Source organism: Pectinophora gossypiella, chromosome 18 (assembly GCF_024362695.1).
Source record: "Pectinophora gossypiella chromosome 18, ilPecGoss1.1, whole genome shotgun sequence".
Classification (NCBI taxonomy): domain Eukaryota; kingdom Metazoa; phylum Arthropoda; class Insecta; order Lepidoptera; family Gelechiidae; genus Pectinophora; species Pectinophora gossypiella.
In genome coordinates this window covers 919,460-942,022 of record NC_065421.1, presented here as the reverse complement: position 1 = coordinate 942,022, position 22,563 = coordinate 919,460, and the positions used below count along the sequence as shown (strand labels likewise).

The 22,563-nt window shown below is 39.2% G+C and overlaps 1 protein-coding gene across 1 annotated transcript in view; it reads left to right on the top strand.

Moving 5' to 3' along the window:
• Nucleotides 1–19,722, top strand: part of LOC126375306 (thyroid transcription factor 1-like) — a 54,351-nt gene extending 34,629 nt beyond the window's left edge. The window contains exons 4-6 of the mRNA XM_050022247.1: nt 2,233–2,328; nt 15,669–15,755; nt 19,391–19,722. Of these exons, the coding sequence (XP_049878204.1) occupies nt 2,233–2,328; nt 15,669–15,755; nt 19,391–19,639 (432 nt within the window). The 3' untranslated portion in view covers nt 19,640–19,722. The remainder of the gene's footprint in view (nt 1–2,232; nt 2,329–15,668; nt 15,756–19,390) is intronic.
• Nucleotides 19,723–22,563: the final 2,841 nt, after the last annotated feature.

Below are 22,563 nucleotides of genomic sequence, written 5' to 3'. Positions count from 1 at the left end.
ATATCATTCCGGCTAGAACTAGGTCCAGCCATTCCCTGTTGGATAAAACTAGGTCTATCCGATATCATTCCGGCTAGAACTAGGTCCAGCCATTCCCTGTTGGATAAAACTAGGTCTATCCGATATCATTCCGGCTAGAACTAGGTCCAGCCATTCCCTGTTGGATAAAACTAGGTCTATCCGATATCATTCCGGCTAGAACTAGGTCCAGCCATTCCCTGTTGGATAAAACTAGGTCTATCCGATATCATTCCGGCTAGAACTAGGTCCAGCCATTCCCTGTTGGATAAAACTAGGTCTATCCGATATCATTCCGGCTAGAACTAGGTCCAGCCATTCCCTGTTGGATAAAACTAGGTCTATCCGATATCATTCCGGCTAGAACTAGGTCCAGCCATTCCCTGTTGGATAAAACTAGGTCTATCCGATATCATTCCGGCTAGAACTAGGACATCGTAACGAATACTGAGAGGGATGATTCAAAGCATAATATCAAATGGTTTTTTATCGCGAAAGTATAGAATTGAAAATCATTAAAAAAAACTAAAAAAAATAATGAATTTTGCGTCGGAAAATTCCACTTGACATTGACTCAGAATAATGCGTTAAATCATCCCCTTAGTGTTCTAACGAACACTAAGTTACAATGTCACTAACACCCTGTACCTATAACTATAATTGTGCTCGTATCTACAATGAATTAAGGACATTCGCGCTATGATGGATATCTGCGAACAATCTCGAAATGTCAGGAGTCTCTTAGCCTATCCTCGGCCTTGACTGCCAGTGGCTGGGCGGTGGATCAATACTGCTTCAGGAGGAGGGTCGCGGGTTCGTGACCTCCTGCCACTTACATTGCTTTTGTATACGATGTGCCTATTTATATAAAACAGGACGCGGGGATTACTTATATAATCTTAAAATTGTTATCTTAAAATGTTGACGAGAATATATTACAGATATCTGCCGGTTGTTCATATCGTTAGCTATACTTGGTCGCAGCTTGAATATTATGATAATTATTACCTAACGGCCTCCGTGGTTCAGTAGTTGAACGCTGTGCTCACGATCCGGAGGTCCCGGGTTCGAATCCCGGTGGGGACAAATCACTTTGTGATCCCTAGTTTGGTTACAACTACGGTTATAACTGAGTAAATAGTCTGTTCTACATAAAGAGCGCGGAAACTTTCTAAGTCTATGGTTCTACTTTCTATCCTACTCACAAACGACGTATTAAAAACTAATCATTACTTAAAGTGAGTAATCCGTTAATGAAATAAACCGTTTCTGTAGCTGAGCCGAAATTGCCCGCCCACCGCTAACCCCGCCCTCTGTGGAGGGGAGAAGCAAAGGCATACATACATACAGCCTACGCCTCGTGTAATTAATTCTATTCCGGTCTGTGTGCGTGTGTGTGTAATGTAGCGAGCTAGCGAGCGTGGTGTAAAAAGGATGGCTTATTTTTTTCAGTTAGGTGTGTGTTTAGGTAGATGTGTTTCGGTTTTCAGAGTTAGGTGGAGTACCTAATGACATTCCTCTACTTCTTGGTGTCAATGGCATATTATGTCTTTATATTTAATTTGGATTGTCATTGCTTCTGGTTTAGGATTATCCGATCGACGTGAAGTATTTTTTGCAGAAGAGAGTGGGTTGTGAGGTGGATTAACAACCTCATCAACCCTGGTGTCAGGGTTATTATTGAGCCGCCAAAGGCCCCTGACAGGACTCATAGACTACTTACTTACATCAGTAAGTAGTAACCGGGACCAACGGCTTAACGTGCCTTCCGAAGCACGGATCATCTTACTTTCGGACAATCACTGATCAGCCTGTAATGTCCTAACCAAACTAGGGATCACAAAGTGATTTTTGTGATTCGTCCCCACTGGGATTCGAACCCAGGACCTCCGGATCGTGAGCCTAACGCTCAGCCACTGGACCACAGAGACCCGTACCTATCATTTTACTTCTTAAGTACTTAATAAGAAAAATACACTTTTGCAAACTTAGATATTAAGTATTATTAGGTACTTAACGCTCCTAGCGAATAACAAACTAAACTCGTTCAATTTATCTTTATCAAACATTTTTTAATACTGACATAGGGATTATATACTTTCTAACACGATATATTGTACGGTATCTGGAATATTGTGCTAATGGCGCCCAACATGGGGCCAAAATAATCTGCCATATTAGTTCAAAAATTTAAAAGGTATTCCTGTTCGCCAGGTGTACGAGCTGGAGCGACGGTTCAAGCAGCAGAAGTATCTGTCCGCCCCCGAGAGGGAGCACCTTGCATCGCTCATACATTTAACGCCCACACAGGTGAGTTACTCATTATAATGTTTTTAAAAAGGTGTTTTTCCAATTTTCCAAGTTTTTCAGGTATCAAGTTAGTAAAGTTGGCGAAATTGATATTATTTGATTGTTTGAAAAAGATACACCATAAACTTACAGAATGTCGTAACGCGGTCATACCTAACTGTTATTTTCAAAACCAGTTCAATATTCATGTAAAACAACATAACATAGCCATGCCTTTATCTCGGCAAAGGCAGAGGTGTACAGTCATGAGCAATATAATGTACCCGCTTTAGGACTCTGTCGCACTTACATATTTGACATTTAGTGAGACTTACAGTTCAATTTGTCAAAAGAGTTAATGTGACATGGTACCAAAGTGTATACAATATACATATTAATGCTCGTGACCGTACAGTATACATCTACATCTACACCATCCCCAGCTATGTATAAGTCCCATGTAATAGGGGGCAAGCCTAATTGCCATTAACCGGGCACAAGTTCTATAAAGCACGTGATATCAATTATAAACCACAAACCATATGAACCATTTGCCTAAGAAAAATAACAAGGAAGTTTCACCCTCAACTAAATCATCGATTTGTTTATAACCTCACCGTATCACTGTCCCATAATAGGTTTATTGTGCGAGCGTGTAACACTCATAAGGGCGTCGCCAGAGGCGTCGTCCTGTATCCGACAGACAACATAAATCACTAGTAATCGGTTACATGGCCGCGAGCGACGAAGCCCCATTGCCCCTATTCAATTACTGAACAAAACGCCCCCGATAAAACACCCACGCGACGTGGGGATGTAAAAGAACCTTGTTATTTTTATCGCTGGCAACACAATTTGGCGGTTGCGGAAAACAAATTAGGCGTGTCTGTCTAGGGGAAATTCGAATTTAGAATCGGAAAAATTGTGTTTTTTGTTTGTTACGACATAAAAATCTGATAACGGCCGTAGAGAGCGACTTGGTATTACGATCTCAAGTTATTCTTTTCAAGTTTTGTTTTTACATCTTGTCTAAAATTTGATTTTACACAGTTACGAGTATGTATTTAGAAGAAGAATTTCAAAGTCTGTGGTATATAAATCTAACTGCCGTAGGAGACGGTGCGGTTCGTTAGGTTGGCATCCTTGTTTTCGCTTCAGTGACATGGGGTGGATCTCTTTGATTTCAAGAGCTATATTTTCCTTGTTGTTAGAAATTTTGCGGTTTCAAGAGGAGCCTTCAAATTAGTGAGGGGTACTTTTAGCTACATACCTGTTTCGGGTAAAAAGAGTTCAATAATCTTAAGTATCTTGATTGAACCGCTTCATTTCTTTTACGTACAATCAAAATATGCACTTAATTTGAAAGAAATTGTTTTATTAACATTACTGGCCAGGCCAGATGAGATAGTTATAAATTGATATCAGAGGGACAGGATTTTTAAACCTAAATTATTGTATTGGTAGCACTGACTGCATTTTTCCCGCGTAATCACAAGTTCCTATTATAAATATCTGTCAGCGGCACGCGTCCCGCTTTCCCACACGCGTTCAAATTCAAATCCTTCATAACAATGACTCGATAATCTCGCCGTGTCAATATAAATTTCATAAACTCAGCGTGTAACGGCGACAATGGGCCGCAAACATCCATGAATAATCTCCATTTTGGGGGTGTCAACAGCAAGCGTTCGCGCCAAAACAAACGTCAGGCGACAATGGCGGCGTGACGCGTAATCGCGATCATAATGCGGTGCATTGTCGGCGTATTAATTGGTTCGTGTGTTTAGGACGGAATGAGCCTGGGTTGTTGTGCTGGTAGATCTAATGGCCCACGTCAGAGCACCAATGTGTAGGCTGCTGTATTGAATTAAGTATGTTGACTTGACAACATATGAAAGGGACGCAGATATTTGTGTGAGACAGTCATATTATAAAACTCTTACTAAACGCCTGATTTGATACCCATAGTAGAATCTATCGAATTATCAATAATACCTAAATTTCCTGTATGAAAATATTAAAATGAAGTAGACACGAGGAAACTAAATCAGATATAATAAAAACGAAGAAGATTACATACAAAATATCGATTTTGTAGAGAATTCACGGAAAACCTTAACGATAAGTAATTTTTAAGACGGCAAAAAGCTCGAGTTATCCAAATAGGAGTTAGAATATCCAAGTAGGAATTTGGAATCTGCATCCCTTCTCAACAACTACCGAATTTAGACGAGCTGATTATGGCTTTGTAATGTCCTGTGGTCAACTTCGGACCGTGACCCTCTTCGTCCCTCCTCGTCCCTCTCGTTTCTCCCTCTGACCCCTGTCAGTTGCACGGTAGCGCGTGCTCGCATCCCCGCGCCAAGAATTATACAACTACCCACATTAAGTATTAAATTACTCGCTCTTTTAAAGCGTGCTCTGTTTGTTTTTAATGTTTGAGATGTTGGGAGCAGTGATGTTCGAATTCTGACGAGAATATTCTATATGTTAGTAGTAGGTTTGGTAAATACATAGATTGAGGAAATTATTAAAATTGTTCTAAGCATTATTATTATTATACCTATAGGAAAAAAGATGATTTTGTTTTCGTATGTAGACACGTTTATGATTTATCTCATCAAATTGTTATTGTCCTCGTTTTATGAAATCGTCATTCCAATGTAACGTCGTCAATGGTTGCCCTACTTTTTGGTGGGGCTTTGCAAAGCTCATTCAAGCACCACTGTGCTTAGAATGCGAAATGCTGCTAAACGCATTCCATTCGCATAATGCATATTCATAGCTCCGTTTAAATAGACTCCGCAATAAAGGCGAAGTTGGAGTTCGCCGGCCACAATATTCCGCAGTATTTGACGTTCGGAGCAAACAGAGGGCTCGCGTTTCGTTATTTAACTTAAGTAAATTTCGATGTTCGCGACGCGCCGCCACTGTTGATACTGCGACTCCCAGCGGGCTGCGCTTCCATTTTCAAACAGTTATCGACTTTGATTTCTTTTTCATAATCCTAATGGCCCCCGCTTTCACGTGGATGGTTCTAATTTTAAAACAAATCTCGGCTTATTGTTATTCGATATGATATTAAGGATTTGCTTTTGAATGTTGGCAATATTGTTTCGTTTTTATCTTTTCTCTGTGATATTACTTAATGTAGGCCGTCTTTGTTAAAGATTTTTAGTAACATTTAGGTAAGTAACTAACTTAATCGTCAGGACGAATAAAACTCGATTAAAAACATTAAACAAGGAACGGGGTGAATGAACTCTTTGACTTCCGTGGGAGCTTCTGAAATGTGGAAACAATGCACGGTGTTGCTTTGTCTCGAGCACGATCCGCGCAGCCGGGGCGGATGCGCGGATGCGGGCGCACGCTAATAGGACCAATAAGATAATGGCTACGCTTAATGCTGATGTCAAATCGAGCTGGGCGGCGGACGTTAAGTGAGAAAGCTTTCTTCTTATAACAGTCAGTCATCATTAGTATCAATCCAAGACTGTGCAAATAACTAGGTAACTGCAGGTTTATATGAATATCCATTCCTTTTAAAGATGTGTTCAAAGCAAATGTTATTCCTTTCAAATTACATTTTAATAAAGCGATCATCATTATTTAAGCTACACCGACAAAGCCTACCGTCGGCTTATCTCTGAGCAGCCCTATAATTTCCCAATAATTCCACTTCACTTTTTTCTAATCACCGTGGGATTTGAATGAACTTCCTGCCAAAGGCTGCCGAAATGAAATCATCTGCCTCATTTTAAAAAAGTAAAAATTGTTTGCGGTATCATTGTCCGCCCGCAGCAACCGCGCGCTATTCAACGCTGCCAACATGTCAAAACAATTTTCGAAAAAAGAATTTGATTCGTTTCCCGCGCTGTGATTGTGTAATAACCGCGAAAATATTGCCTGATGTGTTCGCTACTGCGGCGTTTTCGGTTCATTTCGCGTTTTTCTGAGATTATATTTTGATGAATGGTCGGGTTTTTGTTGGGTTTCATTGTGGTGGTGGATTAGTAGTATCTAAGAGGATAATGCACCTGATACGGGCCTTTGTGGGCAGGTACGGAGGCATTATGTCTGGCGGTCCGAATTTGTAATGCTAAGTGCATTACCGGCGTTGCGTGTTTGCGTAGGACGGCCGAGATATTTTGCCTTCCAATTTTTGCGAACATTTTTATCCCTAAGTATTCTTAGATATAATAGCAGGCGGTATTGGCTCTTGTTGGTATATATCTTACGAAAATTCAAGTGAAAATTTTTAATCTAGTTTCTTAGTTTTTTTATCAAATAGGGATCATCTGCATTAATTACTTATATTTAACACTTTCAAGGACAGAACGTCTAATGACGTTCTGATTCCAAGGTGTCATACTATCTATTATGAACCATCAATGACCCATGGTCTCTGCCCGTGAAAGGGTTAAGAGTAATATATAAGTAAGATAGAGTTGTAAGATTTGTTTTGTAATGTAAAAAAAATAACAGTTTTGTTTATGGTGTAAATAAATTATTTAAGTAATATTTTTAAAAACATTGGTCATTTTAAAATTTTGATCGCTGTGAACTGCCGATAAAACAAAAGTTGAAGTCTGAATTCTCATCAAACGCAAAGGACAAAATGTAATAAAATAAATTGTCAGTTATTTGTTCCCGTTTGAAATGTTTACATAATTAAAACATGATTATTACCTAGTGCAAAGCAGCTTAATCAGTGGAAGTTAAATAAATATTAATTTTACAAATAGAGTCAATATTTCCGTTGCTTTACAATATAGAGCACGGTTCGCTGGTAGGGGAGGTATAAACTCGCATACCTTATTATTTTCTGTTAATGTATCTTGTATTATAAATATAATGGACTGTATTTTTTGGGTATAAAGAGTCTATGTACGTCCATTGCTGGGCACAGGCTTTCTCTTATCGATCGGAGAGGGCGTAGAGTACACAGGAGCTGGTTGGTTTGAATTCATGTTTGGATAGTTGATATCACGTGGTTTCGATTTGTGTCCGGATGGCAACGGTAGGTTTTTGCACTGCAATCGTAACTCGGTCAACATTAACAAAGACGTCTAATCCTATCACCTGTAAAAACATGAATTTCCATCTAAATTCAAAATTCACATTTGTCGCCACATTCACTCACGTTCGGTAATTTTACGACTGGCCGCACCTTTGCGTGTTCAAAAACTTATACCGTCGAGTTCCACGTTTAAATACGGTTGGAAATCGATCGGTTCGAGTTTCGAATTTAGAACGTGGTATTTTTTGCTCGGGTCTTCTGATATTTTTATAAGTTACTAAATAAATGAAGCGTATTGATCGCTTGACAGCGCGTCGGGACCGTGTTTACTCTACGCGGCCGCTCAATACGATTTTTCTGTATAATAAACCGCGACAATCACCCATTGTTGGCTGCGCCCGCGTCTGACAAATCAGTGACATGCTGTGATTGAGGTTTCAACGAATTTCATAATGTACGCGATGAATTTAACGGATTCATTCGTACGTTTTGAGGTTAGCAAATTATGTATATTGTGCTTACCGGAATTATCGACTAAGAGTAGCAATGGAAAATATTCCGTGAGAATAGAATGTCCATCTTATCTACGTTACTTAAGTTTCAAACAGGCCTCGCCTTCGATAGCGGTTATTTTAGTTTTCCGTGGAATGTAACTCGCAATATTTTTAATAGAGCTGCCCCCTCTCTTCTACTGTTTATCAGATATTTCCAAACTTTTACAATCATTATAATACTTATGTTTTAAACTTCTTGTAAGTCTGATATTGGAGTTCTGACCTGGTATGCGCGTGGAAAACGCAAAAGCTGGCTGCCCATAGAGACATTCTTCTTGTCGTTTCGATGGCATTCAGATTTCTTCAGCCCAGTATTCCGCCACTCGAACAGCATCCTCGTTGGCACTCATCAGCCCCTCTCGCGTGCAGGTATCAGGGCACGCGGGGCAAGTTATCAGATGAGCCATAGTCTGTGGCGTAACACCATAGAGACCTGACGACGCTCGGTTTACCCAGAGATTAAAACTCTCGGCATATCATGGGAGCAAGCTATAGAAGCTGCAAAAGTTCGCGAGGAGTGGAAATCTGTTATTCGAGCCCTGTACCCCAACAGGGAAAAAAGGATTAGAAGAAAGAAGAAGAAGTCTGCTATTTCGTTGACGGACCCGATGGGCTTCTGCTTTGATTTTGGCCCATCTATGCATACTAGTCCATCATTGTTTTTTTAGTCCTAGGGGCGGAAGGCAAGAGGGAAACCACTGCCCTATTTTTCCCTAAAAAAGTAGCATGGAGAGTTAGGAGAATGCTACACCGACAAGAGCGTGGCATGATACATTCTACACTTCAACTGCAATGACATTTACCAATCTGCATATTCAGTTGCTGCCTTTGAAGGTCCATTGTTTTTCAATTACTCCAATTGGTCACAAGTTCACTTCCGACCTGTTATTCGACGTCCAGTGATATTCGTACAAAAATGTTTTACACTTCTACAAATTGAACGCAAAGGAATCCAATAAGTATTCAATTAACGGCCATGGTTTCCACGACGTGTGTCAATGTAACAAAAAAATATGGAAGCGAACCGCGGACTCATCGTCCAAAAAAATATGTGCACCAAATGAAGAGTTAAACAAACACAGCAATCGTTATTCATAATAATTATGGCCAAAAAATGCCAGTCACGGTTCGTGGAACGGAACACCTACGCACTGCGCTCTACAATATACCACACAAATATTATACAAAGATTTACAAAGAAAACTCGAGATTTTAAGTCTTATAAACTCGTAGCAAGGTAAAGTTTCGATGTAACACTTGCTAGAGAGCTTTGGCGCCAAAATTGACTTGTATTGTTAAGTTGACAGCCGGTTGGGTGGCCGCCATCTTTATTTAATTTTTTAACTTAAATGCTACCCTTGAAAAGTTAAAATTATGAGAATTTTTGTTTTTTTAATGTTTTGTTAGGGTAGAGATGTCTAAATTTATTTTATTAAAAGCGATATACTTAAAATAATGAATGAATTGTCTTTGAAGAGCTTTTTCAAAGCAATCCTAAGAGCAAAAATCTAAAATATTTAGGAAAATCAACGTAATTACTACCTAAAGATTTACAGATAAAGTTGTAAGGTGAGGTAGAGAGCGGAATATAAATATTATACTTAATAAGTAGCAGTTGAAAAGTACTTACACAAATAGGAAGATTAGAATTACCAAGGCAATATAATATAAACAAAAGCCGCAAGTGGGAGGCATTCCAGTAGCTAAGAGGAACTTGGCTGGGCATTAGAAAAACATCACGCCCGCCCGTTAAGTGGGTGTAAAGTTCTTAGCACGTAACGTTGAAGTGAAGGCCCTTGGACACACCCAAAATGTCGCACAGCCAGTCATCTAGATGGTAAATAAATAAGTGAATAGCGCTCTCTAGTGGAGTGCGTGCAAGGAAACGCCAAGCATTATGCACAAGGAGATTGAAAAGAAAGTACTCGAGTGGAGAGCGTCCGAGCCTCGCGCAATAAGCGACGACCGCCGTCGGGGCCGCCATTAACTCTCCGTCGCGCAAATAACTCGCGCCGTTTCCAGCAGACACCGCCTAATTTTATTTTAAGTTATACCTGTCATTTTCTTACCCGCCAAAAAGAACAGGGACTTATGACTGAAAGCTGTTAATTTTAAAATGAATGAGTAAATCAAACAATTTCCCGGAAGAATCAAATAGGCCTCTCGTGGTAAGCAATCCATTTGACGTGTGGTTATAAACCGAGCTATAGGCTAACGTCCTTAAACGAAAAATTTGGAAAGCGTTATTTATGATTACGTACCTACTGCGAAAAATGTATGTGTGTTCCATAAATTTTAGCATATTATCCCGTTTACTTTCCGGCGGATAAGAAAATGACACAAGTATAACTTAAAATAAAATTAGGAAGTGCTTTCTGGAATCAGGCGCCGTTAGGTTGCTAGGCCTGCTGGATTATTTCCTAACGAAAGTACGCGTCACTGCTGCCAACTTTCCCACATACCTAGTCAAACACAACACGACTTAAAGTTCTCACCGGACACGTTATAGTAGCCATGTAACGATTGCATCTTGTTTTTATAACGGATCTCACATTTATCCAGTCGACAAAATGGCGGGTATTTATGCGCGGGTAAGCGTTTTCATAACGGAACGGCGCGAGAAGCCCGGCTCGGGGGGCACACATCCATTTCAAAGAATAAACATAGAGGAAACGCTCTCGATGTATAAATAATAAATAAAGAGTATATTTTGCTGCGTTCCAAGCGTGCGTAGACAAAGACGGGCGCAAACATGAGCCGTGTTTATTCTTTCGTCATTAAGGTGGAGTGTTGGTTGTAGCGTGCTTCAGCGCTAATTTCAGGGAGGTCGCGACGTGTTGACTCTCATCTTACTATTTCGGATGGGGTTAACTCACAACACTCTCTATATGACAACTTTCCCCAGTTTGTTTTGTTTAAGGAGGTAATACGGCACTTGAGTTGTTGATACAAACGCGTCTAGTTTCTAACGTTTCTAGTTATACGAGGGAAAACGAAAATGAAAACTTGGTTTAGGAGAATGAATATAAGGTAAACGCTCCTATTACCGCCAGGTTAAGCTATGCTCTGATTACCTCTCAGAAATTAAGTACTTCTGTATTTGCTAGTGCAGCTTATTTATTTTATTTGTATTGTTATGACTGTCTTCTGCTAAATACATCAAGAATTTTTAATTTTGAGTGAATATTTTGGATAAAAAATAATTTTATGTCTGAAAAGTCACTTGCCTCTATTACCGCCACATGAATTGCGGTTTTTTCTATTACCGCCTTTGCTGCATCGAATACCGCCAACGAGATATCTAACCAACTATTCAGATACAATAAAATACTTTATTTAAAAAAAGGTTGTTTTAATACCGTATTTTTACCACTGTTAATGTAGTTAATAGATACATAAATTGGGAAGGCACTGTCTCTCAAAATACAGGTTCACCTAGTTTGAAAGACAGCGTTCCAACAAAAACTGTAAACGAACTGTTTTCAATAATCATCATCATCAACAGCCGTATGACGCCCACTGCTGGGCATAGGCCTCCCCCAAGGATCTTCACAACGATCGGTCCTGCGCTGCCCGCATCCAGCGGCTTCCCGCCACCTTCACCAGATCGTCGGTCCACCTTGTAGCAGGCCTACCCACTGAGCGTCGTCCGACACGTGGTCGCCACTCCAAAACCTTTCCGCCCCAGCGGCCATCGGTTCTCCTCGCTATGTGTCCTGCCCACTGCCACTTCAGTTTTGCAATTCTCCGAGTTATGTCGGTGACTTTAGTTCTCCTGCGGATCTCCTCATTTCTGATTCGATCAAGCAGGGAAATACCGAGCATAGCTCTCTCCATTGCCCGCTGAGCGACACCGAGCCTCCTCACGAGACCCATAGTTAGCGGCCACGTCTCACTGCCGTAGGTCATCACTGGCAACACGCGCTGGTCAAAGACTTTCGTCTTGAGACACTGGTATTTTGGACGAGAAGATATTCCGCAGCTTCCCGAACGCTGCCCATCCGAGTTGGATCCGACGAGAGATCTCTTTCTCGAAGTTGGACTTACCTAACTGAATTATTTGTCCTAGGTAAATGTACTGGTCTACAACTTCGAGTGTAACGTTCCTAACCTGAACTGGAGTGGGTGCGACATGGTCGTTGGACATAATTTTTGTCTTTGCCATGTTCATGCTAAGACCCACTCGTTGGGATGCGTTACTGAGATGCTCGAGCATGGTGTTCAGGTCTTCTAGAGTCTCAGCCATTAGGACTATATCATCGGCAAATCGAAGGTGCGTCAGGTACTCACCGTTGATGTTGATGCCAAATCCTTTCCAGTCCAGAAGCTTAAAAATATCCTCCAATGCAGCAGTGAACAGTTTCGGAGAGATGACATCTCCCTGTCTCACTCCTCGCTGCAGTTGGATCGGATTAGAGCTCTGGTTCTGTACTCGAACTGACATAGTGGCATTTTGGTAGAGGTCCCTTAGCTTTTCGATGTACCTATAGTCCACTTGGCACCTCTGAAGAGACTGCAACACCGCTCAGGTCTCCCTTTCTCATAGTCTACAAACGCCAAGCAAAGTGGCAGATTATACTCTTCGGTCTTCTGTATAACCTGCCGCAGCGTATGGATGTGGTCTATGGTGCTAAAGCCTTTTCGGAAACCGGCTTGTTCGGGAGGCTGGAAGTCGTCAAACCTGCAAGCGAGACGATTCGTAATGACCCTCGAAAACAACTTGTAGACATAGCTTAGAAGCGAGATAGGTCTGTAGTTCTTCAGTAGGGCTTTATCACCTTTCTTAAAGAACAGGATCACCTCGCTTCCGCTCTATGCCCTCGGCGTTTTGCCCTGAAATATGACGGAATTGAAGAGCCTCTGGAGGGCTTTGAGTATTAGCGTTTCGCCCGCTCTCAGAAGTTCTGCTGTGATTCCGTCATCTCCTGCCGCTTTGCTGTTTTTGAGCTGTTTGAGGGCCATCCTAATCTCGTACAGGCTGACGTCCGGGATATCTTCAGTGTAGTGTCGGGTAAGCTTGGCTCGAGAGTCTCGAGCCATGCTTTCGCCTGATGTTTTCGTGGAATATAGCTGTCTATAGAAACTCTCAATCTTCCTCAGGATCTCGGGAGTTGACGAAATGATTCTGAATGAGGAGTTTTCAATAAACTTTATTATTATTGTTATTTTTTTATTGAATGAATTATGACATAAACTACAGAAAAATCTTTTGGTTTCATAAATTTATATACATAATTGACGTCTGTCTCTGTCCATCCGTCTGTCTCTGTCCGTCCGTCTGTCCATCCGTCTGTCTCTGTCTATCTCTGCCGGTCCGTGTGTATCTGTCTGTCTCTGTCCGTCCGTCTGTCCATCCGTCTGTCTCTGTCCGTCCATCCGTCTGTCTCTGTCTGTCCTTCTGTCTCTGTCTATCCGTCTGTCTCTGTCCGTCCGTCTGTCTCTGCCTGTCCTTCTGTCTCTGTATGTTCTTCTGTCTCTGTATGTTCTTCTGTCTCTGTCCGTCCGTCTGTCCCTGTCCGTCCGTCTGTCCCTGTCCGTCCGTCTGTCTCTATCTGTCCGTCCGTTTCGGTCTGTCCGTCCGTCTCTGTCAGTCCGAAGAATAATGCATCACCCTGTCTATAAATCATAAGAGGGAATCTATGGTGGCGGTAATAGAAACATGTATGTAATTTCTGTGTTTCAATTTCCGCCACATACAAATTAGCCTTAAGAAAACAAATAAATATTCAAAATGAGAGCTACGTATGTAATAACCATTTTCAAAGCATATTTTAATAAATATATAAAGTATTTAAATTAGAAATTCATAATTACTTCAACTACTTGTTCATACATTTCTTAAAAAAATACGTTAATTTATATGCAGCACAGGATACTTGAATTCCACCAAATGTGTGGCGTTAATAGATTTTAATATAGTTCATGAACCATACTATAAAATAAGATGATAACATTATGAATGATTGGGCATGTTACCTTAAATAACTAAAAAATACAAATATCATACAAATATCGATCGCCGCCATAGGTGGCGGTAATAGTAACCAAACTGCAAATGTATGCTTCTATCACCGCCACATTTTAAAACTCAAATTAATCAGTTAAAACTAACACAAATGTCAAATATAGCATGTTTTCTCAGTTCTTAAACGTATTAACAAGTAGTTATAATTACTAAAGTGAAGAAAAATATGTTTCATCGGACACAAAACCTTAAGAAAAAAATGTTGTATGCTTATGCATTTCAGTAGTGGCTTGTATGGAGCGCGTTGCTTGCGCGGACACTGCACACTTACAGACCAATCACAAATTAGACTGTTGTTGCCCACGCTCAGGGGTATGTTTGTTTCATGGTCAATTAATACATGTATCTTTTGACATTTGAATCAATTTTCTATCTCAGACACAATTCAAAATATCCGCAATTTAAAAAAGGTGGCGGTAAACGATGTCGATTTTTGGGTGGCGTTAATAGGAGCGTTTACCTTAACCTCTTTGGTGTAATTCGCAGTCGGGTTAATTGGGCGGGAAAACTGTTTTCTAATGTTTCTTCATGAAGGACGGACATTGACCAAATTGGGGATGCCCTTAGAAAAACTTCAGTACGACATACTCTGAACCAGCATGCGTATGAATGTGGAGAAGGCAAGAGAAGTATGTCAGGCTCGAAACAAATGAAATTCCATAGTCTCTGCTAACTTGGATAGGAAATAGGCGTGAGTTTTGTTTTTAAGTTTACGCGGTTATTATCATAATTAACGGGTTGTTACCGCGTTTATTATGGATCTACCTACTCCACTCCAATCTTATCAGTCATCCCGTGATCATGGCACTTGCAAAAGTGTCGAAATATCGGGAGTCTCATATCCCTGCTTCAAACGCGGTAAGAACCCGTTATTATGTGTTTTAATTAGTGAGTTGTTTATACATGCCCTTCATGAAGACATGAGAGACCACTTACTACTTACTCTTTTCAACAATGACGGATTTTCCAGGCTACGTTCTTCAAAAGCAATGTAGATGGCGCTGTAAAGAATTTCCTACGATTAACCTTCTAATTTCATGGATAACAGATGTAAAACGTATCATAACAAGGCATCTTTTGGTATAAATGATGACCCTTTTTATTACACCCAGGCACAATTATATCTTCCACCCATTATTATTCTGATCAAAATTATGACAAGCAATATAGGTGCCAACACAATTCTAAAATGTAATCTGATCCATATCAAACAACAATTATTTTTATGTATGGTTCTTTTTTGGCAAGATGATTGGACATCTAATAAGACACGACGAATTTATTAAAAACATCATAGAAGGAAAGAGAGGAAGAGGAAGACCAAGAAGAGCTTACATGGAACAGATTAAAGAAAAGGTTAACGTCGTGTCTTATAGGAACGTCAAGGAATTGGCCGTTGATAGACAGGAATGGAAAATGTTACACCGACAAGAGCGTGGCTCTTAAATTGATGATGATTGATGCTTCTTTTGAATAATTATGAACCACAGTAAAGAGAAAATAGATAATTATCACGTTGAATTTCCACAGCGCCATCTATATTATTTTTGGGAAACGTAGCCTGGAAAGGCCCTCATATGTGGAGGCTCGTAGGCTGTAGGTGTAGGTACCTTCATACTTAAAAATCAATATAATGGGACATACTTACATTAACAGATTAAACAGTTTAAATAGATACGTAGAATGCAAGTTTGGTATTTGATTACTTGTGGCTCTGCGCTTACAGGCGTGAGGCAAATTTTATGTTATTTTTTTGTTGCAGGTCAAAATATGGTTTCAAAATCATCGCTACAAGTGTAAGAGACAGGCGAAGGAGAAGGCAATGGCTGAACAGAACCAACACAACCAGGTAAGAATGCACCATCTTGCTATTGTCAAGGGGAAGATCTATGAAAACTTCTACGGCCTTACAAATAAACCTGGTGTAACTTTTTATACCGATCATCACCTAAGGATAAGCACAGTCTACAAATAAATTCGGAATAACTTATACCTTGGTGTAACGTCTCATACTATCGCTAAACCAACCCTCAACCTAGTTTAAGTTCGGAATAACTTAAAACTAACTGACATTGACAGATGTGATTTTTTGGTGAATTGTAAGTTTCTTCTCGGAGATTTTAAATTATCTCCTTACTATCGGCTTATACCAAGTTTATTCCTAGTATAATCTTGAAATAAGGATGGAATTTTTATTTGTAAGGCCGCTAATTTTCGAGTTCTTCGCAAGTCCAAATTACATAACGAACTTTGAAATTCTAGTAGCAAGATTCGCAGCATGCTTGATAGTAGACGACTTGACTAATGGCCACGATTACTGCAGACACCTCCTAATTTTATTTTAAGTTATACCCGTTATTTTCTTATCCGCCGAAAAGGAAAGGGACGAGTGATTAACAGATTTAAAATTTATGAAACACACGTCAATTTTAGACAGAACTTTAAAGTTGTTTAAACAACTCTCTGAAAATTTTACACTAGCCCATAACCCGACAGAATTAAGTTGGCAGTACACGTCAACCAGGATGCATATCAGCGAGATGCCTATTTAATTCGCCGGGGTTATTATTTCATTCATCATCATCAATTTAAGAGCCACGCTCTTGTCGGTGCAGCATTTCTGTAAAATACTCTCCATGCTACTACTATTTCATTAATTTATTAAAATTAACAGTTGTCAAACAGAGACAGCCAAACTAGAACTTAAAATAAATTTAGGTGTTTGCAGGAATCAGGGCCAAAGCACTGTGTATAATTTTGATGCTAGGGGTTTTGTCAGATGACAAACGCAAAAAGGAAATAAATTACTTTGGTCCGTACAATTTTGATCCATACCTACCTAATTATACTCAAAATCGATATCAAAAACATAACACCCACCAGAGATAGACGTGCTACGGCAAAATATATGCACCTCCTAATTCAACAATAGTTAAATATTCGCTTCACCCGCGCTTTTTATCTCGATGAGTACCATCATGATTAAAAAGTTCCTAATGAATAATGAATATTTTGAACGTGAGCGATAAAAATCACTGACGACGCGTTTGGTTCGGCTTCTGTTTGCCAAGGCGACAGCCTCGACAGTTCGGTCGATAGCGATCTCCCGTCGAACAGTGGAATACGGGCCCCGCACGGCAACCCCAAAGAAAAAAAAGAAAAAACCTATTCAGAATTAGGGTTAGCAAAGGAATCAAAGCATTCAGCCTCGGTTTATTAAGCTTTTATAATGCAATCTCTTTCTTATTAAAGGTTAAGGAATAATGCCTGGATGTTTGATTAAATCTTTGCTATTGGAAGCTGATTGTTATGCAGTATTGACATTAGAGTTGATAGGTTTTTTTCTTTTCGATGTGTTAGTATATTTGCGTATTTCTTGCCGTTGTTCGTTTTATTAAGGGACTTTCCAGGCCAGTTTTACGTTCACCAGAGGCAGCACATATGGTGTTGTACAGATTTAACGTCTTAATACATATTTTCTCATTACTCGGGTACATAATTATTCCAAAATACAATGTAATGGCAGAAGGCATTATATAAAAATTATTGTTGTTTGATATTTGGATCAGACTATGTTTAGAATTGTTGCCACCTATATTGCTTCTCTTTATTTTGATCAGAATAATCGTGGGTGGAAGATAAAAAGGGTCATCATTTATACTTGCCCAAAAACAAAGATAAAGGATAAATATGTCTGTTATCCATGAAATTAGAAGGTTAAACGAAGACAAAACTGTACAGCGCCATCTACAGTTTTTTTTTGGGGAACGTAGCCTGGAAAGTCCCTCAGTAGTTAATGCCATTTGTGGAAAATCTACAATAAGTCACGTCAAAAAACCTACAGACGCGAGCGACTTGAACGATAGACGGACAAAACTACCTCTCTACTTAAACTAATTTGCGACATCCGACACACCATTTCGAACTCAATTAAAACTAACGATGAAATTATAGTCTTACCCAAATTAAGGGCAAATATTATTTGGGGATGATTAAATTAAAGGTTTTGTAGGGTAACACTGCGCGGGGCGGTGGGATTGGCTCAATTTGGCGGGAAGGAGCGGGCGGGCGCGTGACTTCTGAACGTGTGAGGGCGGGACTTCAGGGGCGAAACGAAGGACTTTCTTGGCTGCGTTCCTCAAAAACAATATAGATGGCGCTGTACAGATTTTCCTTCGTTTATCTTTCTAATTTCATGAACACATCTGCATTTTTTATCTTTAGTTTTTGGATTATAAATGATGACCCTTTTTATTACACCCAGGCTTATTATTCTGATCAAAATAAAGAGAAGCAATATAGGTAGCGACATAATTACATACCTAATGTGATCCAAATATCAAGCAACAATTATTTTTATACATTATTTATTTATTTATTTATTTATTAAAAATAAGCACAGTACTTAATACATTTTTTTACAATTGACGGTGCAACAAAAACCAACTTTGGTTTATCCGTACACCGACATTCACCATCGTCGCTTCCAATTTGCAACATAATATCATGCTCGAACAAATAGCATAAAAACATAAAAAAAATAACATAAATAACATGTTTAACATGTTTGTGTATAAAATAAATAACATGTTTTGCTTTAGCGTGCTAGGCCTTCTGTGTTATTAGTGACAAAGTCGGATGTCATTATATCATAACATAAACAGCCTATATACGTCCCACTGCTGGACACAGGCCTCCCCTCAATCAACCGGAGGGGGTATGGAGCATACTCCACCACGCTGCTCCACTGCGGGTTGGTGGAGGTGTTTTTACGGCTAATAGCCGGGACCAACGGCTTAACGTGCCCTCCGAAGCACGGAATCATCTTACTTTTTCGGACAATCAGGTGATTCAAGCCTGAAAAGTCCTTACCAAACAAAGGACAGTCTCACAAAGTGATTTCGACAATGTCCCCGTCGGGAATCGAACCCGGACCTCCAGATCGTGAGCCTAACGCTCTAACCACTAGACCACGGAGGCTGTTATTATATCGTTGTCATATAACCGGTGACCGGGATAGGTAGTGCCATTTGGGATCACTAACCCTATATGCTGTAGTTCAAATCTGTAATTTTGATTTTATTTTTCAAAAAGACGCTTTGCTCTTTTTTTCAAAAAGGCGCTTAAAATAGAGTACCTTCTAGTTTTTCTTTATGAGGCGACGTTCATATTCTTAAAACTACGTAAGGAAATGAAATGAAAAATTAAATAAAATGTATTCCCTCTACAGTGGTACAAAAGATCTTAAATAATATATTGTAACAAAAAAGTCCATTACTAAACCATACAGCGTGCTTTTAATTTAATCTTTAAAATAAATCTGTCTTAATCTGTCTCTGTTTTGATTCTTTAAGGCTTTCTAATGTAATGGTGTACTATTAGATAATCTGCAGTATTTTTACGTTCGTTATATAAAAATTGTCGATTCAAATTGTACCTACTGAATAAGGATATTTTTACTAGCTTACTATTTACTTAACGAAGTGTATCTTCCAGTCATCATCATCACCCCGGCGGGTGGCAGTGCCAGTGTTGGTGAAGGACGGCAAGCCGTGCGGCTCGGGCGAGGCGTCGTCGCCGGCGCACAGCCACTGCGCCACCCCCACCTCCGGCTACTCCGCGCCGCAGCCCAGCCAGGCCGCCTGCAGCAACCCCCTCGTCTCCACCTACCGACAACCCGCCTACCAGCAACAGTGCTCTGGCTACCTCCCTCTCCAAGGCAGGGCCTGGTAGAAATTTCCACAGCTTTACCACGAGACAATGTTCAAAGAGGAGATGTATTTTGATTAAAAAGTTACGTCTGTCTCGTCTGATGATTTGAGGTTAAGTTGCAATGTTGCCGTGCTATGAATTTTACCCGCTTTAAGGGAGTTTGTTGAATGGTTATGGAATTTGAGTAATGAAATTTTGTGCAATATTTTAGGAAATTTTGTAGACGTGAAAAATTGTATAATGATTTCCAATCACATAAAGCTTTTGCAGAATTTTTATTCACTGCGTTAAATTTACGTAATTTAATTATATTTTCTTTTTTATTTGTATATTTTTCTCCTTCGAGAACATTGTCTCTGGTAAAGCTAGCTGGTTACAGCTTAGAGAGACAATTTAGAAACTAGTGAGAAGTGAATTCTGAGTGTTTCCAGTGAAGTGGACTGCAATGGACTAACAAGAACAAAGTGTAAATATTTCATAGTTGTAATGTAGTTTAAGCACGATTGAGGATTTGAACTTGTCCTTCGAACTTTCTTTGTGATATTTTTCTCTATAAACGCTGGTTTTAATATTTCTCACGATTCTTGTACGACGTTTATTTTCACATTCTAATCATCATTATCATTGGCCTTATACGTCTGTTTCAGACGACTTATGACGTCATTGCCTCGAAAAAATGCACTTTCTTTCATGTCTGGGCCACATTCTAATATTTTAACAGATATCTTCTTGCTTTTCCAATAATGTTTTCCGAGTGCCAAATTGTCTATTTCTCGATCACAACAAAGCTCAACATTCATTCATAGTTTAATGTTTTTTTGTAAATAATTCATGACACCTTCCGTAAGCAAAATAACATGGGTATGATTTTTAATCATTTTAATAGTGTCAATTCAGGCGAATAGAACTTAATTTAAATTAGTTTGACCGTTTTAAAAATAGAGCTATCCTCTACTTCCGATAAATGCATGAACGAGATAGGGTTGTTGAACTGGCACATTGAATAAAAATAAGTTTGAGTCTGCCAGAATTTCCACCAATACGTACCTATAAAATCTTTTATGAAACCGGATTCTGAAATAAATATGGGTAATATCTTTATACTACTCTACTCTGTTCATGATCATCTCTCTAGCGTTACCCCGTGTTTCACAGGGTCCGCTTACGTAACCTGAAGATTTGACAGGTCCGGTTTTTTTACAGAGGTGACTGCCTGTCTAACCTTCCACCCCGAAGGGAAAGTATCCGAATACAGGTTAGGTCACATACTTACGAAACGCATTTTTCGTGGGTGAGCGTTTCCTCGCGATGTTTGCTCTGTTCAATACCTTATTATTAATCTAAAATGTAATTTCGGCTTTCAAAATGCGATCTAATATAAAACGATGGGTAATAAACAGAAAATATTATGTTTATCGTTTTAAGATGTATACGATCATACAACTGGGCAGCCTTTTGTGCTTTTAAATAAAGACAGTGTCCATTAAATTGTTTCGTCCTTAATCAATATATTTGACCGGCCCCGTGTTATTTGGCTAATAAGTGAAGTGGCGTGTTAAAATACTGTTGTGTGTATAGTATAATTACGATAACTCAGTGTTCTGTGTGTGTAGATACTTATTTGTAAATATTGGAAGTGTTCTCGAGTTTAAATACTTATTGCCGTTGACCAATGTTTGCCAACCATTCCATGATTTGATTGGTTTAGTTTAGATTGACTTAAGTGTTAACCTGAATAGTCTTCTAGTATACCAATAACAACGGATACAATCGCATAAGTCTTCAAGTCACGGAATTTATTGTAAAAATACATTTTACTGAATGTCCCATTTTACAATAAGATTTATAAGCAAAAAAATATGTAAGTATACGTAATAAAAAAAAAACAACGAATAAACTACTGTTTATCAGAGAAATACTTAAATTACTTTTTTGTTTTTCGCAAAAATGTGTCATTTCTTTATTTTGTACTTAATTCAGTCGTCATAATTCGATAGGAAAATTTTGAACTAAGCTCCCGTTCACACAGACATGAAAGGTTGTTACTTTATAAAATGTATTTGCTATTAAACTATTTCGCGGTCAGTTGTGTGAACGCGGTGTTATTGCCAATGACTCGATGTAAATATTAATTAAAATTAGGGAAAATTTAAGCACACTGGCAACACTGAAATTAAAGGGCGTGTCTTCCCGTGCTCAGCGACAATGAATAGCAATAAGCCACTTATTTGAAATTAAGAAACAATTTTCATCAGTTGTAATAAATTGAAGAATGTAAGAAATTAAAGTTTTTTAACTTAATTTATATGTTCTGAAGTCTAGGTCGATGTAATTATTAATAGTTAGGTAGGTCTAGGGGAAGTTATTATAAATAATAGTATTAATTGAGAAGGAATTTGTAACTATAATGAGAAACGAGGTGTAATGAATTTCGATTTATAAAATTAATAAAATTAACGAGTTTTATTCCTGTCTTTTATTTGGAAAATAAACTGCCTAAGTTTGAAAATACAAAAAAGAGATGGCTAAAATCTCCTAATAATGAAGGAGTATATTTAGTCTAAACAATGGAAAATCTTCAGGGCAAACAATAACAAGCAAAACGCTAAACATTAGCGTCCCCTCTCGACCCCGTAAGCTCATTTTATTGTCTTCAATATTCCCAGATTACCGTGTAATCTCTCATAACGTGCATAACAGTTTATTCCGCATGGCAACACCGGCTGCTAAACGTCACTCAAGTCCCGCCAAAACAAAATAATAACATGGCCGCCTTAGAACCGTTATAACCTAACTTTTATTCTTGCATTTAGGATTGAACACCCTAAATCATAGTTTTAGAGTTCTCTTTTGCTTCTGAAAGGGTAGGAAATGGGGCTTTTTGTTGCTGGGGGGTGAATTTGATAGAACAAAGGCGAGGAGTATGCACGTGCGTGTATTAGGAG